At 42.1% G+C, this 17,751-nt stretch overlaps 1 protein-coding gene across 2 annotated transcripts in view; it reads right to left on the bottom strand.

The window, feature by feature from the left end:
- Positions 1-17,751, bottom strand: part of spir (spire type actin nucleation factor) — a 174,570-nt gene that overhangs the window by 56,046 nt on the left and 100,773 nt on the right. For both annotated transcript variants that reach the window (XM_089579856.1, XM_089579855.1), the window contains exons 4-8: positions 16,927-17,052; positions 16,662-16,739; positions 10,213-10,374; positions 6,202-6,288; positions 757-883 (exon numbers count right to left, since the gene is read on the bottom strand). In XM_089579856.1, the coding sequence (XP_089435982.1) occupies positions 757-883; positions 6,202-6,288; positions 10,213-10,374; positions 16,662-16,739; positions 16,927-17,052 (580 nt within the window). The remainder of the gene's footprint in view (positions 1-756; positions 884-6,201; positions 6,289-10,212; positions 10,375-16,661; positions 16,740-16,926; positions 17,053-17,751) is intronic.

A 17,751-nucleotide genomic window follows, 5' to 3' on the forward strand; every position in this document is an offset into this window, starting at 1 on the left:
CCACAGCTACATATATTAACACATAATTACACCAATGCTTATGGTAAAGACTGCTGAGCAGAGTTCAGATACTTACCAGTTGTGGGCAACAGAATAACATACTGGGCAAGTTGCAAATTCAATGAAAAAAAACCAGTGCAAAGGACGGAACAGAGAGAGGTCGTTTTTTTCTATGTCGAGTGGTCGCTTCTTCTGTTTTGTGTTCTGTTCTCTGTGATGATTTTTTTGCAACTTAACATTCAATAGAGAATGGTTCTGAATCAAGTGTTAGGCAAGCATTCCACTTTCACTATTACACTTCGGCGTAGAGAGGGTATTCATCTTGCAGCCCCACTACTCACTTAAAACAACTATCAGAGGTGCAGTGCAATTCAAGAATCAACACAGCAATCAAAATATTCTTCAAGTAGCTCGCATAACTCACTAAGAATTATAGAGGTCACCTTTGATGTATACTTTTAGTACTGAGCAGCTTTCACTCTCAAAAAAGAAAAGAAAAGCAAAACCACACGTTCCGAGACATGTCACAGAAGCTGAGCCAAATTCTGGGCTCCCACAAGCTCTGTGAAATGTGGCATGATCCATAGAAGTGATCTTAGTATGGAAGAAAGTCTAAGCATAAAAAAGGAAGTCTCAAGGGCAACGTGCTCCAAAAAAAAGCCACCAAAAGAGAGTGTCACTACAGGCATAAGCTGTCTTGTGACTGAGAACAACAAGGTATTCAGAACCACAACTTGCAAGAAAGGCACTACTCACCACAGGCGCTTGCAGTTGCCCTTTTCCTGACTGGCCGAAGGACTGGTGGTTGCCGTATGTCTGCCATGAGCCTGTCATGCGCTGACGTCTCCCGGCGAGGTGCAGGCTTCAGTTTTCGCCTTGAAACCTGGTGGCAGAATACATTTTCCTTATAAGTTTGCCTTGTGCGTGTAGCCTGCTATGCACATGTCTAGGCTGCACAATAAAAGTTTAGGTGTTCCTGAGCTAGTAATGGGCACACATGATGGTGACCGCAACAACAAAGCTGACTAGGCATTCACGACAAAAAAAGGGTACCTTTGTATTGACACCACTGAAACATACTGTAATGAAATAGGCACGTTAGTACATGAAGGCCACTATTATAAATATTCCTACATATATCTGAAAAATTAGTAGAAGGTAAGCAGAACACTGGTTTAGTAATCAAGTCACCTTTAGGGCAGCTCTACATTTATTCTCTCAAATATACTAACTATGGCCACTTTAGTCAATGAAATGAAAGCTTTATTCTGATTAGCTAAACATTGCAAAACTACATTCTAGGCTTATGTGACCATTCAATAATTTCAAATATTCAGTTGAATAGCAAAATCATTTGATATACGATTTGATCCGAATGTTTGATATTCCAAACCTCAAAGTACAGTTGAATCTCAAAGGTATGAACAAGGCTGATACAAATTTCGGCATGATGCGAATTCGTAAAATTCCCCAGCCGGAGTGCGTTGTGTACAATGTGAAGAATTTCATATGTTCCGAACACTCTCTCGTGCCACTACGGATTATACAAACGCATGAGCTGCAGCTGCACCCTGAAGCACTAAGCGCTGCCCGCACACCGCCGACACCACAATCACTAGTCGTGTGATATGGACTGCGAGCAGCGAGCGATGGCGCGCAGCCGGCACATCGCCGACTGCGCGATCACTAGTCACACTGTACGCATGGGGAGCAGTGAGCGGTGCTGCGTGGCTCGCACATTGCTGACATCGCGAACAAGTGTGGGCATGCGGCCCGCACATCATCGACGTCATGAATAGTGAGCAGTGGCTGCGTGGCATTAAATAAATTCCGTTAGCCATAACAATACGAATTTTTTTTAAGATCCTGTGAGATTCGTATCAACGAGATTCTATTGTATTTGTCTCAAGTGAATAAGGTTTCTAGAATGCGCCTCATGCAATCGGAGGCAAGCGGTGACCAAAGGCAATAAAACACCAGAACATCCGTGCCTTCCACTTGCATGCAGCTTAACTGATTAAGCGGCAGTGGCCTTGTAGTTTCGGATCCCACTCTGACACATTCTTTGAAGACTACTGGAAGATTTCCTCTCGTGCTGCCCATGAAAGCAACCACTAACTCAAGTGGACTTGGTATACAGCACGCAGCTCGAATTTTCGTCAGCAACACCAATTTATATACGTGGAGCTGGCGGAAACGGGCACCAGCAGGAGACACGTGATACCCGCAGCTTGGCTGAATCTACCTCAGACTCCGCAAATATAGGGTGACTTTGCATGCAGGTCGACTACCCTAATTTCGGATGGCCAGTTTTCCAAAGGGTCGGCATTTTTTGACACATGTAGCTACATGAATCATGGCAGAAACAGGCACCAGTACAAGGCGTGCAATACCCGCGGCTTGGCCGAGCTCACCCAGATTCGACAAATAGGTGAGCTCCCAAAATTTCAGATGCCTGCTTTTGTGAAAAGAGCTACTACTGGGGCTAGTTGGAAATACATACTTGAAGGAATTGGTGAGCGCTATAAAAACACGGAAAAGGGACAAACACACAGGACGAAGCGCTTCGTCCTGTGTGTTCGTCCCTTTTCCGTTTTTTTATAGCGCTCACCAATTCCTTCAAGTCTGCTTTTGTGAAAGGTCGACACAGCTTCAATGAGTGTGACAAAGCTTCAATGCACACTATATATATATATTTTTTTTCATGCAACAACTTTGCATGCCAAAACTATTTGAAATATTTACTCTGAAATTATTCGCAAAAAATTACTATTCACTTCGAATCAAAAAACTCCTACTCATGCAAACCTACTACACTTATTCAAGGTCTTCCAGGAAAAAGTATTACTATTAAAGGCTCAGTTTAACAAGATTTTACTTAGGCTAAACTGGCTGTATTTACACATGACAGTAAACAGAGTAATGATGTAAAAGTAGCATCCCACTGAAATGTGGGATTACACAGAGGCATTTACAATGCATTCCAGCAAACGATGACACACCAGGATCCGAAGCTACAAGACCGTTGGCAGTTCGGTTTGCCACTTAATCAGCCTGGCCACATGTAAGTGGAAGGCATGGACGTTGTGGTGTTTGATTGCCTTTGATCACCACTTGCCTCAGACTGCGATTGCTTCAATTGCGAGAAGCCCTCCTAGCGACTTTGACTATATATGCCTATTTTTTATAAGTTGCATTTTAAAGTATTTGGCGAGCTTTTTGTTGCTACTGTCACTGTTTTTATATGAAGCATCATGTAGAAAAATGATTGGGTAAATATACTCAGAAATGTTCTGTTTCAAACCTGAGACATAAGCTGTACTGCGCACTTAAAAAGCAGGTTACAATGTGCCGCACGAGGTTCTAAACGTTCTAACAATCTTACTACACCGCGTCAAGCATTCTGAATGTCTGCTGTACTCGCAGGTGATTTAGAAGGGCTCTACTAAACAAAACATGTATACAGCCTTATTACATGGCTGTGTCAACATAGTTTGCAGTCATGACAACGCTCATAGTATACTCCACTCAAAGTTAACAATGGAATAGCTTGTCCTCTCATTTTTTTGCTTTATCCTTATTTTTTTGTAACAGAGATGCCTCCTGTGCTTTTTTTTCCCCCTTTCTGCTTTTCTAAAATCAGCAGTAACTACAAATTTTTTTAAACCTCGGTATTTCAAACAGTAGCTGCCGCACTGACTTTTGCACTTCTAGTGCACGCTATATGCTCGCAGCCTGACATGCCTTACATGCTTAATGGACTATTTAAGAACTACTTAGAATACCGCTGTCAGATTTTTTCTATGTTTCCTTCAACCTCGTGCATCCTTCGGGGATTCTTTGCATTAGGACAGCTTTCATAGATCAATGGTAGAAAAAATCCCATAACTGGCTGGTTCCCTCCACACGGGGGCAAGCACGCTGTCAGAAAAGGATGATGCACGTTACCAGTTTTATTGGAGATTTCAGCGATGTGCCTAAGTATCAATGATACAGTATCGAGTATATGTATCAGAAATCGATTTCGGCTCTGTGTCTTGTATCAGTATTGGAAATAAATTTTGGAGAGTACTGGGTATCGGTATTGAAGATATTTTTTTGAGGTATCGTGCCCAGCCCTCATGCTTTCTTTTGGCGCAAATGAGTTGAAAATTTTCCTATTTCGTGTCTTCAATCGAGTAGATTCTTACGAGCAATGTTACGTGTGTGGCATCACGAGCTGCACTTCCATTGACAATCGCTCTGCATTTACTGAAGGGAAAAATTTTCGAGCTTGTTGTTGGTCATTTTAGGCAGCTAATGAACCAATCTGTCAGTTAGTCACCAGTTTAGCCAGTCAATGAAAACATGACAGGCTTCCCGACAATATCTATGACATCATACTTTGGTCTAATGAGACGTCATACTTGGCTGAAACCAACTTTCAGTTTTGGTTTCCTGGTTTCTTGCTATTATATACGTGTTTTTCTCGTCCTCTTGAAAATTTATTCACTGGAACTAAGGAAGAGGGGTCCAAAAAAAATAATGCGATAGTCAGCTCAAAAATGCTTGAAAATCCTTCGGAGTTACCCTTTAAGGTGTAATCACATACAGTGAAATTGCTGTACCATGGTGGCAGCGGATGGTGTTTTGCGGCAGCACTGGGTAGTTCAAGTACGCTTAATTCCTGGAAGTTCTCAAAGCGCAGTAGTAGTGCTAGTAGCAGTGAAATGTGAAACGTGAACAATTTAAAAAGAAAAAAATGCACAGGATATTACATAAGATGATCAATAACAACTGTTTGCAATGACAATATTTATTGAATAAATGCTCCCTAACATCAGTGCCATCATTCCCAAAAGACATTAGTTATTTATTTATTTATTTATTTATTTATTTATTTATTTATTTATTTATTTATTTATTTATTTATTTATTTATTTATTTATTTCAGAATACTGTCAATTCCTTCTTGGGATTCTTATAGGAGAGGGCAAAACATACAACTACAGGTTCAGTGCTAACTTTTTTTTTTTTTTAAGAGTTGAAAATAAAGCCAAAACATGCAATACACATGGCAATAATAAATAAAGCGATCGTGTCATAATACTGTTGATGGCACTTGAGTACAATAAATACACTGAGAAGAGCACAGTATTACAAGATTATGAACAAGGTTATGGTGAGAGGAATGAAAGCACAGAGCTCTCAGCGAGGGTAATAAATTTGTCTATGGTGCGCTGGGCTGTGACTGATGGATGCAAGCAATTTCAATCTCGGACAACTTGTGGAAAAAAAGAATATTGGAAAGTATTACTGTGACAGAAATATTCTTCAAGGTTGAGTGCATGCTTGTGGCGTGTTCCTCTTGTAGTGTTTATGCGAACAAAGTCTGTAGGAGACATCTTTAATGCATTATTAAGCAGCAAATACGAAAACTTTAGACAATGTAATTTGGCACGGCTGGTCAGCGTGTGAAGCCCTGCCGTGCGTAAAAGATCTGTGGCTGAATGGATGCGGCCATAGCACTTGAAGATAAAGTGCAAGGCTTTCCTTTGGACCATTTCGAGCGTTTTAGCGTTGTTTTTAGTGTGGGGGAACCAAGCTATGTTAGCATATTCTATGACCGGATGGATAAAAGTGAAGTAAAGCAAGAAGTTTTGTATCGGATATAGAATGACGAAGGGCCCTTTTAAGGAAAAATAACTTGTTCATTGCTTTGCTAGCTATGCTTTGAACATGCATAGTCCAATTTAAGTCAGAAGTGATGACTACACCCAAGTGTCAATATTCGGTCACACTACGGATATTCGTGTTGTTCCAAGAATATACATAATCTAACTTACACTTTTTACTTTCTAGCAACAGTGTGCAGAAAAACCAATATTTACGTTAATGTAATTCGATGGAAATGACACTTGTCTTGTGACACAGGTGTTACTTTGTGCCTGTTTGTTTGCTGCACTGAAAATATGGAACAATAATTAGAAAGCCCTCAGGTCACAACAGCCCTCTAACATGTCCCAACCTCAGTAAACCATCCTTCAGCCCAGCAGACCAGAAACAACAAAAGAGAGCTCTCAATCACTAGAGTGGATATCATACTAACTCATGTGCAACGCAATGTGGCCTGTCAAACAGCCACATGCAATATTTTTCAACAGAGTATGCACTCTAGCATACATTTACCTGGAGTTCAGCAAAGAGCAGCGCAATACTTACAGGAAACAGTGGAGGCCTAGAACGGATAAATTCCAAAATTAATGCATGCGCATCTTTCTTCACACGAGGTGGGAGATCACCATTAACCTGTGTAAGCACAAGAAAGGCACGATTTCTTAAAACCAAGTACAACTGATTAGAGTGAAGTACAACTTTGAATATAACACTAGGCATTGTAATGGGCGGATGACAAGGAGTAAAAGGAAACAAGACCACCGACAAAAAGTATATGACAGATTCAAAAAGCCAGAGTGCACATTTAAAACCTGCCATTTACACTTCAGAAAAACCTCGTACAGCAATGACACATGGGACAAAACCTGAGATAGCATTTCTAAATGGACCCTGAATTGTGAGGAACTAGTTTTGTTCACCTGCTTAACACTTTCCCTTCTTTAGGTGAGAAGATAGAGTAAACGAAGATGCACAGTAATACAGGAGCTAAAAAAATTATTCAGGTAGTGCCCAAACAACCACAAAAAGTTGCGACATACAAGCAATACACTGGACCACAGCAATGACACTCCATTATGCTCTTACTGCTTAACCCGAGACCTGAAAAAACACAACACAGTAACACAAACATAACAGAGTGATCACAAAAGACGACACACAGAAGGCCTACCATGCCCAATAGTTACCTCAGCATGTCAGTGCATGTCAGTATACTGCCTTGAGTAAAGGCATCCTTATTCAGTGGAAAGTATGACTGCTAACCTAACCTAACCTAACCTAACTAACTGGAAAACCTAACTTCCAGCAACATACAACAACATTTGTACCGTGCTTTCAGGAATATTTCTCATGCCATGAATGCCATACAATTTCCACCATGATGTACATCATTCTTTTACCACTATTTTTGTTGCACCTGTTTTATGTGTTTGCTACATCAATGCTGTGCAAGCACATACAGTAGAACGTCACTGATAAGATTAAGAAATGCGGCAAAAAAGTGTATCACCAGGAAAACGTATCATACAAAGCCATTAAGATACTGAAAAATATGACTTGGAAATGAAGTACACAAGCATATATTAACACCTTTGTTTACTAAAAAGGCTCATCAGCACATGTTGGTACAAAGGCTAAAGAGCATTTCCAGTGCTTGTGGGCTTCTATCCGCATTTGCTTTGTCTTTAGTGTGAAAGCATCACAACAGATCCAGCTTGGCGACAGCAAGGGGAAAAGTAGCCTGGATGTCTGTTGTCACAGCTGTCGGTTTCAAATGCTTCGCCCCATTGCATTCATGCACTGCAAAGAACCCACTCTAGCAGCTAACTGCACACATGGGCCGAGCTGCAGGGTACATGTCGCATGCCCCCAGCTTGGCCTGTCGTTAGTGCATAGTCCTCATTTATGGATGATTTGCCCAATCTTACTTGTGCATTGCGGAGAAGCCATTCTGGCAAATGACTGCCCTGTGCTTCTGCTCTTCCTGTCGTGTGCCCCTCGCCTGCCCATAAGTTCATGCTTAGGTGTAGTTTCGAATGCTTCATCTCATTACAGTTTTGTGCTGTGAATAAGCTGCTCTGACAACTGACTGCCGCTACGCTAGTGTGCGTGCCCCTAGGTTCGGACCCCTCATGCGTTACTGGACCTTGTGTTCGTCGCTAAACGTATCATACAATTCTGATTTCACAAAATTATGAATGTATGAGCACTTAAATCGTATGATCCAGGAACGTATCAATGAGGTTCTTTGTACATCTATGTATATATTTTCCCAAATAAATATTTGCTTATGCATACATATTTTTTGCATTGTAGAGAGTAAATTTTTTTACCAACTTAAACTATCCTTCGCTTACTTTTCTTGACCGACTATTTCTTGCACAAAAATGTACATGCAAAACGTCCGCATCATGTCCAGATGGTAGCATCTATCAGCTGCACCATGGCTTGCAAGAATGCATTACATAAAGTTTGAACACGACATGAGCATGACAAAAAGACACTCCAAGATTTCATGACAAAAGCAGCCTGTGAATATAGTGTACCATGTCCTCACACTGCCTGACTCATTGCTCAGGTTAACGACCACGCTTCACGCAAAGAATTGCGCTTCATGAGACGTATGTTACAATTAATTGGTCTGAACAACCCAAGGTACACTCCTGCCAGCACTGCTAGCGACGATAGCATGTTGCAATAATTATAATTTTTTTACTGTCAAATTTTCATTTATTCTGTTGCATTTGTACAAACGCCGTACAAAAATATTTTAGGAATATTTTACAGATATGGTTTATCTGCATCACTTTTTTTAGCCTTTTTCCTTAGCTGTGTTACATTTCTTGTTTTTGCCAATTACAGTGACTAAAAAACTCCTGGTACACTAGCAAAAAGCTCCTACCATGCTATGATACAGCAATTTCCATTACATTACAGACAGACTCCCTTGCCAGCCTCACATCTCTTTAGTCCAAGGTGGCCATGTGAAAGGGACACTAGAGTGCGATGGTGCATTCCAAAACAAAGGAGCACAAAGGGAAGCCAGTGAGGTGTGCATCTTATCGCGTGCAGACTGCTCTCAATTTTTCAACTTACATCAATTACAAGGCACAACCCTTCAACACAGAGTTGCACCACAGTCTGAGTATGTTACCTGCATGCCTACATATATAAGCATTCACAACATTCATAAACAAAATGAAATACGATAGCACTCTTCAATACCCCTGTCACTTCTAAAATATGATAACTACCATGGATGTCACTTTCTAAAGCACGCTGCAATACACACCACTGCTGCACTGCCTTTGCAACGTTCAGCTCAATGACATCACAGGTGACTTTGCCACAATAACATGTCCGCTAGTCATTAGAAACCCTTTCAATACTGCCACAACACAAAACACTAATAGCCACCCCAGGCCTCCCTCTCTCTTAGATGCACAAACATGTGAAGCTTGCTAACAGATATATCTGCTAACTAGTGCTGCTGACAATATCTGTAAATACCTGCAAACAAAACATACAATTTTCATACTTCTAGTTTTGCAAATCAATTGATACCATTATATCAATGTTTAGTTCAATGCTAACTGTCTTGTTCATGCAGAAAAATGTTGAGACTATCCCCAGAAAGGGTGGCAATACGCCTTCACATTTTCTTCCATATATTTTAAAGTACACAAAATCAATTCTGAATGGCCTGCGCAAAACACAAGCTGATTCCATTTCACGTAAGTCCACATCTCACCTTCTCTGTCACTTCCTTCTTAAACCCTGCAGTCTGAAGTAAATAACTTCAGGTGTATAAAAGGGGCCATTAAATGGCTACAAGAAAAAAAAGTAACAAGTTGAAAATCTGGAAAGCACCCGATTAGCAATGTCTACAGTTGTTGCCCTTGCTTACAAGAACATCTATTCTCAGAACCTGACAGCATGTGGAAGACACAAAGATGACATGGCAGTGTTTGAGAAGAGCAAGCTGCCCATTTTCCTGCACACTGCAGCCAGTCTGCGTTGAGCAGGTCGTGTTGCCTTAGAATGCAGAGCTCGCTATGCTAAGGTGCCGTTCTGCAGCACCACTCTGCACTGCGAACGTTTCCGACGTTATTTTACAGCCCACTCAGATGGGAAAATTTAGAGTCACTTACAGCGTGAACACTTTGTCTTGAATTGCCACTTCAGGAGTACGCAGCTACATTCCAAAAGAAAGTGGCACTTGGAATCATTGTCAATGACAGCAGGTGGAGCAAATAGCACTCAAAGTTCTCAGCAATGCTTACACATTTTCTAGAAAGACTATTTTCGTAACTAGAAGCTTTCAAAGGGTCTTTTATACCAAACCTTCACATAAATAATTTACATAAATTTTGATCCTTTCAAGAAAAGAAAGACTAAGGTGCTTAACATTTATACAGGGCTGACTCAATTAGTGAACAGAAATTTGTAGTATATCAGTTTCTCCATGTATTAATATACAAACAACTATTTCTAATTATTAATCCCAGCCAACAATGCATATTTCCACAGCCAATACTATACAAAAGACAAACGTACCATGACTTTGTTGAGCTTGTACCTCTGCGATCGGATGTCATCCAGCAACATCTCATAAGGTGTCATCTCATACTCTACGGGGTGCAGGTGCGTTTCAACATCAACTTTCTTCAGCTTGACTCCCTGTCGAAGTTCCCGAATAACCTGCATCCATAGCATAGCCTACAAAGCAAAAGTAAAATACACAGGGGAATCAGGAATACACTTTACCACACTGGTAACTCAAATTGCTAAATTTCTTTCGGTTATCTCTGACTCATTCGATCAAATTTCCCTGACACCATGAAAATGAAAAGCATAATGGCAGTCAACAGATATTATGGCAAGTTGGGTAAAGTGGTGGCTATAAAAGCTTCACAGCTCAATTTTCACAAGTATCAGAATTTCATATGACCCTTGTCTTGGCAACCAGGAAAACACAATGTTCACTTCAACATGAACATCGTTTTAGAGAGAAAGCTTTATCAGAAAGGTCCTGTAGCATTTACTATAATGTTACTGGTGAGTCTACCATGAATATCAATGGACAAGGAAAATGGGCGCTTGCAGTCTTTGCTACTCATGAAAAGGCAAGCAGAAGCCAATGCCATGTAGTTACAAGATGCACTGCGCCTGTATGTTCCCATAATTCAGTGACAAATGTGCTTTCCGATGTTTCATATACAGTAGAACTGTCACTGTTTCATATACATATACAGTCATATACAGCCGGCATCGTAAAGAGGCATCCATCTCCATGTGTCTCGTGCTAGCTCCCTTCATGCTCCCGGCATAGCGCATGTTTAGCAAATTTCACCCAGAGAAAAGCGGCTGCGGCAGCTGCAGTCAGCTCAGACTCATTCTGCGAAAGTCAAGGGTGTGCATCCTCTGATTAGAAAGATCTAGCATGGCGCGATCTGCTTCCTCGGGGAGCCACTGCACATGCGCAGATCGTCACGACAATGCCAGCAGGCATCAGGTGCCGGCCACTCATTTGCACGCCTGCCTCGTTGGCGTGTGCACACTAGCTGCACGTGGAAGTGGCTCGCGCTATGCTAAACCTCTCCATCGATGCACGCAGCCGTGCAGGTTATGGCATGTGTGCACCACGAGTAGTGCGACCATGGACAACTGGCAGGTACAGATCTGGGCTCCGTGTTTCCACCTGCTCGCACCTGTTGCCGCGAGCATGAGCGGATCGGCTACGGCATACACGCGGGAGAGCAGGCACGTGGCTTTGGTTGCAAGCACGCCACGGTGCCATCCCAGAGGAGATATACTGAACCAAAAGCGAATTCGAGATTTCGAATACCAAACATTCGGATCGAATCGAATATTAGCAGATGCCTGTAAAAGGCCAAACGCCATCCTCAAGCACAGCCCAAGTTCAGCTCGTCACGCGGGGCACAAAGTCACGCAGAAAGTGCACCTAGAATGCTGTTAGGAGAAGCGCCACTTTCCGGGGCGCAGCGCGCAGTGTCATCTGTCATTCCTGGGCCCATGCAGCGACAAAGCTTAGCGTAGTGCACGTTGTCACAGAATGTATCAGCTGCACCGTTTGTTTTCTGAGCACTGTCTGCACATGGTAACAGCAGAAAAAGTCGACAGCTGACTGGGCAGTAGTCACATACCACATGACCAGCTGTTCCAGCAAGGCATACCAACTTTTCAAATCACTATTGTTGGTTGATCCCTGACCGTGTGCAGTGTAGCTTCACTTTTGATGCTGCCCCTGTCTCGTGCCCACCGCGCTTCTACTTTACAAATTTTGCCCGACCGACACAGATGAGACGATTGACTTGCAGGCCATCGGCATGCGCTTAGCCAGCGGTTATCTAAAGTTTCAATGCTGCCTTTTTTACTGCTTTTTTTGGGTCGTCATGTTTTCTCTGGGGTGGTGTCACGGGGAAAGAGAGAAGCTCTTGGGGCTACGCATTTGCTGGAAGTGTGAGTTTTTCGATTGCGGGGGCAATTTTAAGGCGCCTCCTTGTTCGCTATAACTGAGTGATGCGGCCACAGTTGTTTGTTCTACCTGAGATGCGTTGTCATTGCCTTAATACATAATTTTACGGTAGCACCGCCCACAATCGTAATAACCAAGCATTCGCTATATCTGTGGCTGTTATAAGTGGGCTCGACTGCATATCACACAGTCAAGCAGTGCTACTTTCCTATACTTTTACACAAGATTTTAAAGGGGATAATCTGGGTACTCGATAGAGCTAATAATTCGGAATATGCGGGTTCAATATATTTTGGTCAACTGTATAAGGAACTACTGCTAACCACGTTTGATTTGCAACAAGAATGACTCAAGAAACTGTGCTTTATGGCACAGTGCCACCAGCACAACAAGTGGCACTGGACTGTACAACCTGGACTATACAATGATTATTTTTCACATCTGCCTCATATCAGACGAATGTCAGGCTACGCAAGGCTATACAACTCTGCAGACGTCAGCAATGGTTTGGTTGGTTCCACATATTCAGTTAATTCTTAAAAGAACACCAAGCTGCCTGTGCATACAATGCATCTACAGTGAAGGCCTGGAGTAGGCACTTAAACTCAGAGAAACACCAAGCTTCGTGAACCTATGACACAGCAACGGTGTTAATTTACAGTTTGAAAAGCTGTCTTGGCAAGCTGAAGATGTAACTTTTTTGGCTTCTGCCTACAAACCTGACATTTATGTATGAAGGATGGGCCAACTAATGCTACTTAAAGCAGTGCAAAAGACACTCAGGCCAGATTAGGCAAAGAGCCCTGGAATAGAGTGCAGTCAGTTCTGCAATGCACTGACTGGCAGTGGACAACACTAGCTAATTGGGCGTCGTGTTATGCTAGCTCACTCGATGACTTATCTGCACGCATCGGGTGCCTACACATGCACCAGGTAAGCAGCACACGCATGCCTGGCTCCTCAAAAACGGCAAGTCATGGCAGTGCATCGCTGAACATGCTAGGCTAAAGCTCTCTGTCACACAGCTCCTCTGTCATCAAAAATGCATTACATGCATTTAAAAGCAATCGGTACAGCAAAACAGCATTAGAAATAACAAATACAGGCTCAAGATTTTTATCGCCTTCACACCTCCATCCTGTTGACCATGGAAACAAACTTTGGTGTGCACATGCTTGTCTGTGCATTGTGTGAAAATACCTATGCATAATGCCACTCCTCGCACAATACATGTACAAGCTAAGCCATTATTGCAGAGAATAAAATGTGAGCTAATCAGAAATGCACGCTCATCTACATTACTCTAAAGACTATATAAATACCTCAGATGCCCATCATTTCTTTTGCAAGCTCTTGTTGCCACATCAAGGCCATGTTGCAAAACAAGTGATGTCGGAAAGCCAGATAAAGAGCCAATACACACAACAAAGATGGCTTGTGCATCTCTTCTGAAGCAGCAGTCAAGCAAGGGAATTCATATTTAAGAAAAAACAGCACTTAGGAGGTGTAGGACACATGAAAAGAGGTTGAAAAGATGCTCACACACTCAACTCCTTTTCTTGTGTCCTACTCCCCCTACACGCTGCTTTTTCCTACATATGAGTGCAAAACACCAACTTTCCATTCTCTTACAAGCAAGAGAACAACTACATTTAACATCCATCTGAGGATACCCCAGTGATTACAATAGAAAGCTTTTCAAGCCTTTGTAATTCAAGAATAGCCACCCTGTGGCCTTTCCTGTAGCAATACAGCTGAAATAAGGTGATGTTGACTGTAATTATTCCCTTCTCACAATTCTACACCACTTTGAGCGACACTATAACCATTTGGACGAATGGTAGAGAGAGCGCAGGCAGATGGTTCTTGAAAGTTTTGACAAGAGGACTGGTCTTTGTCTGGGCAAAGTGTTCATCATTGGCGGGGTTCAAATGGGGTCTTCACTGCGAGGAGGAAGGCCCGTGAGGGGGAGGAGGGTGTGAAGTGGGAAGGGTGTTAGTATGGGGAGGGTGAACCTTGTCCAGGCATGATGGCTTCTGGACAAAAGACAGTCAGCTGGTCAGTGACCGCAAATTCATATTACGAGACTGACAATTCCAGCAAACAAATGTCCATCAAAGTCTTGAATAAGAAAATGCTTTCCGTAATTACCAGGGTTACTAACCACAATAAGTTGCTTAGGCAAGTTATTATTAGAGCAAAGAATGCACATCAAATACACTGCTTACAGCAAGGTGGGATAACCAACCCATTCTAAAAACCTCTTATGATGTGTTGTTCTTTATCCAGTGTTCATGAACAAATTTTCAGCTTTGGGAGTGTTGTGGTATGATAAGATCAAAGAGGGAGCAGCAGTAATGTTTGACTGCACTCAGGTGCGGCAGGAGGAAAATTAGATGCGACGTGTATTGAAGAATGACTGCCACCTTGCCCAGACTGTGAAGTCAATCACCTGTCAAAGGTAAATGAAATGCAGTCAAAGCACTTGTGCCTCTGCTATCTTGAAACAATGAAACCGCTGCTATGACAACTGCCATAACCAACATGCATCCATTAGGGTTCATCTGGAACACCAAAAACTGGGAGAACTGTAAGAATTTCCTGCCTTCTGTTCGACCTCTTCAAAACGCCCAAATGACCTCATATTTTCTGGTTTCCCAGATAGGCAGGCACCCTGTTCACACAATTCTAAACAGACACACGTCCAACAGATAAACGGGGTGTTTCATGCAATGTGATAAAGGGAGCTTTAAAATAAAATGAAACGCACAGACAGCAGAATGAAAACGTTATTGTTATTGGTTCCTCACAGCAACCAAGAGCACGTTAAACCAAGCTTATCTGCTGTAATGCTGTAATGGAGGGTTTCGGATAATTTCAACCGCCTGGGGTTCTTTAATGTACACTGACATCACACAGTACATCGGCCTCTAGCATTTCACCTTCATCAAAATGAGACTGCCACGGCTGGGATCAAAACCCGCGGTCACCAGCCGAGCACCATAACCAGTGAGCCACCGCGGTGGCTCCCCCACAAGAACTGTTGTCACTGTATACTTTATAGGTCAGTATCCTTCACTGGCTTTTCATGTGGAAACGCGAGTGGAAGCTATGATATGCTAAAGCGGTGTAATTATGGTCTACTGGCTGGGGCCATACCAGTTTACGGTTCCTTACTTTTGCCAGCATGCAACCACTATCATGAGCTGATCATGGCTTCCAGCATAGGATACATAAAAACAAGTGCATCCACTGATTGAATAAGTGTCGATAAAAATCCTTTACTGTATTTAGCACCTAGTAGATGCCGGATCAGACATGCTAGACACTAAGCTATGTGTTGCACAAAAATAAAAATAAAGCAAAGGAAGCAAATATCTCATGCTTAATATTCAGTTTGTACCTTCAAGAAAATTTTGACCAATGCAGAGTTATTTGTTCAATTTAGACCTATTACATGCCATCACGTTGCTCTGACCAAACTGTTATACTGGCATTTCAAATTATTCAATACAGAATTTTCTTTTAAAAGCTGTGAAAGATGCTTCACTGCGGTCTTATAGTTTGATTTTATACATAAGTGTACATTATTTACATGATATAATGCAATGAAAAGACCAATAATTAACTAAAAGTAACTGAAAAACTTTTAGGCACAAGGTTATACAGCAAACTGAAGGCTAGCAAAATAGAAGGCGAGCATAGTTTTTGAAATTTCTGAATCAGCATTGTGCTTTGAGATATCAAAAGTGAAAAACACTTATTAGTTGCATTTATTAATAATAAAAGCGTTCTTCAAGCTCATACAGGAGAGGGTAAAATAACACATACAAATAAAACAGCGTGAACAAAAGTAAAATAAGGAACAAAATGGAACTAGCTGCAACAATCTCATATTGCAAAGTAACATTACACATGCGGGGAAGCAAACACTCAACCTTTTAGCCATTGAAAGCTTTTCCAGTTGGCTTTCCCACGTTACACAATGATAAAATGGGAGTCCATTGAATCATGTACAGACGCAGTTTACGTGATTCCTATGACGATATCACGTGTAGCAATGCCATTTTATAAATATGTAAAGCAGGAAAGGCAACTTAACGAGCTGTCAAACGCGTATTTGTAAGCTCCATATCTTGAAGAAGGATGCTCATTCAGAAATTCTATAAACTGGTTTCACCTTTCATGTTGAAGGTCTTCAATTTCTCAATATAATCTTGAACTCTAAAAGCAAAAATTAAACAGTTGAATTAATTACTGATCTTTTTGTTCCACTCTATCATGAAAAAAATGTCCATCATGCCGTATAATCAACCTGCACAGGATGCAGGTAGATATAGGTAGATTGTGGATCACACAAAGCCATCCTAATAAAACTATTTCACTATTCCTCTAGTGAAAAGAAGAGAAAGTGGGTTCATATTTTTCATCACAGTAAAGCTACCAATGGCAGCTTGCCTGCATCGCTACACGCAACATAGCAAACATTTTATGAAGGAGCCATTACCCAGTCATGAAACTGTAAGCCGTCGAGATCTGAGGTATCTGAGGTATCTGGACCACTGCGATGACACTTGATAAATTCCTGTAAAAGAAAATAAAATAAACTATTATGACCCCCGCATGAACATGGGCCATGTGCAAACCATTCTGAACTTTAAACATATGAATTCAACACAGGGCTTCTTCAAAAATTGGATTCCATGTGACCACCATCTAGTCACAAACCACATTATTGTTATACTGCACTAAACTGCCCTGTGAACACTTACTTTGGTTCCACTAGATATTTTTTGCAGGAATGTTGACAGTTCCAGGGCTTCTGCAACCAGGGCCCTGCAAACAGCCTTGTAGTGCATGTCAGCCTGTGATGGGTTCTGTAGATGAGATGCACACATCTGCAAAAGCACACCAAGACCTGCTATCAGAAGAGACAACTAACAAATCAGCATTATCTTTCTATATAAACACACTGCCCAGCAGTCATATGAAGTCATACATTGTGCCGCATGATCAGTTATGTAGGCTTTATTTTTTTTTTGTCACACAAGGAAACGATAACGATCTATACAGAAAACGATAACGACCTCAAAATTAAAAAAAAAAAAAAACGCATGTCAAGCGTGACATTCTTTCAAGTTTTGCACATGGCACGAGGGCTGAAGCGAGAGCTGTCTGAATGGGAGCGGTGATTCGGCGAAATAACGCTTTCTGAACTGCACTGAGCTTAGAAGCGAGAGTCACTTTTTCTCTGTCAAATAGAAGAAATCCGAAGCAGCCTACGGGTAGGAAGAATGCGCAAGGCGGGAACACTTGCAACAGCACGTACAAGGCAACGTGCATGCGTTTCCTGTAATTCTCGAGCAGTTTCTTCCTTTTAAGTGCGGTTGACCGACATGAGCGAGCACGCCTGCACGAGAGACACGCAGTTGGCGACCCGCGGGACAACGCTGGCCACTCTTGCGGCTCTGGCGCCACCCGCCCGTCAAGAAGACGAGCACCAGCGCGTCCGTGATGAGCAGCGCCGCGGCGAGCGAGCATTGTCGACGCTCGCAGTGCGGGCCCACGCGGAGCTGACCAAAACGTGCTCGGCAGGG

The sequence above is a fragment of the Amblyomma mixtum genome, chromosome 3 (genome assembly GCF_055824585.1).
Source record: "Amblyomma mixtum isolate Tamu chromosome 3, ASM5582458v1, whole genome shotgun sequence".
NCBI classification, from domain to species: Eukaryota; Metazoa; Arthropoda; class Arachnida; order Ixodida; family Ixodidae; genus Amblyomma; species Amblyomma mixtum.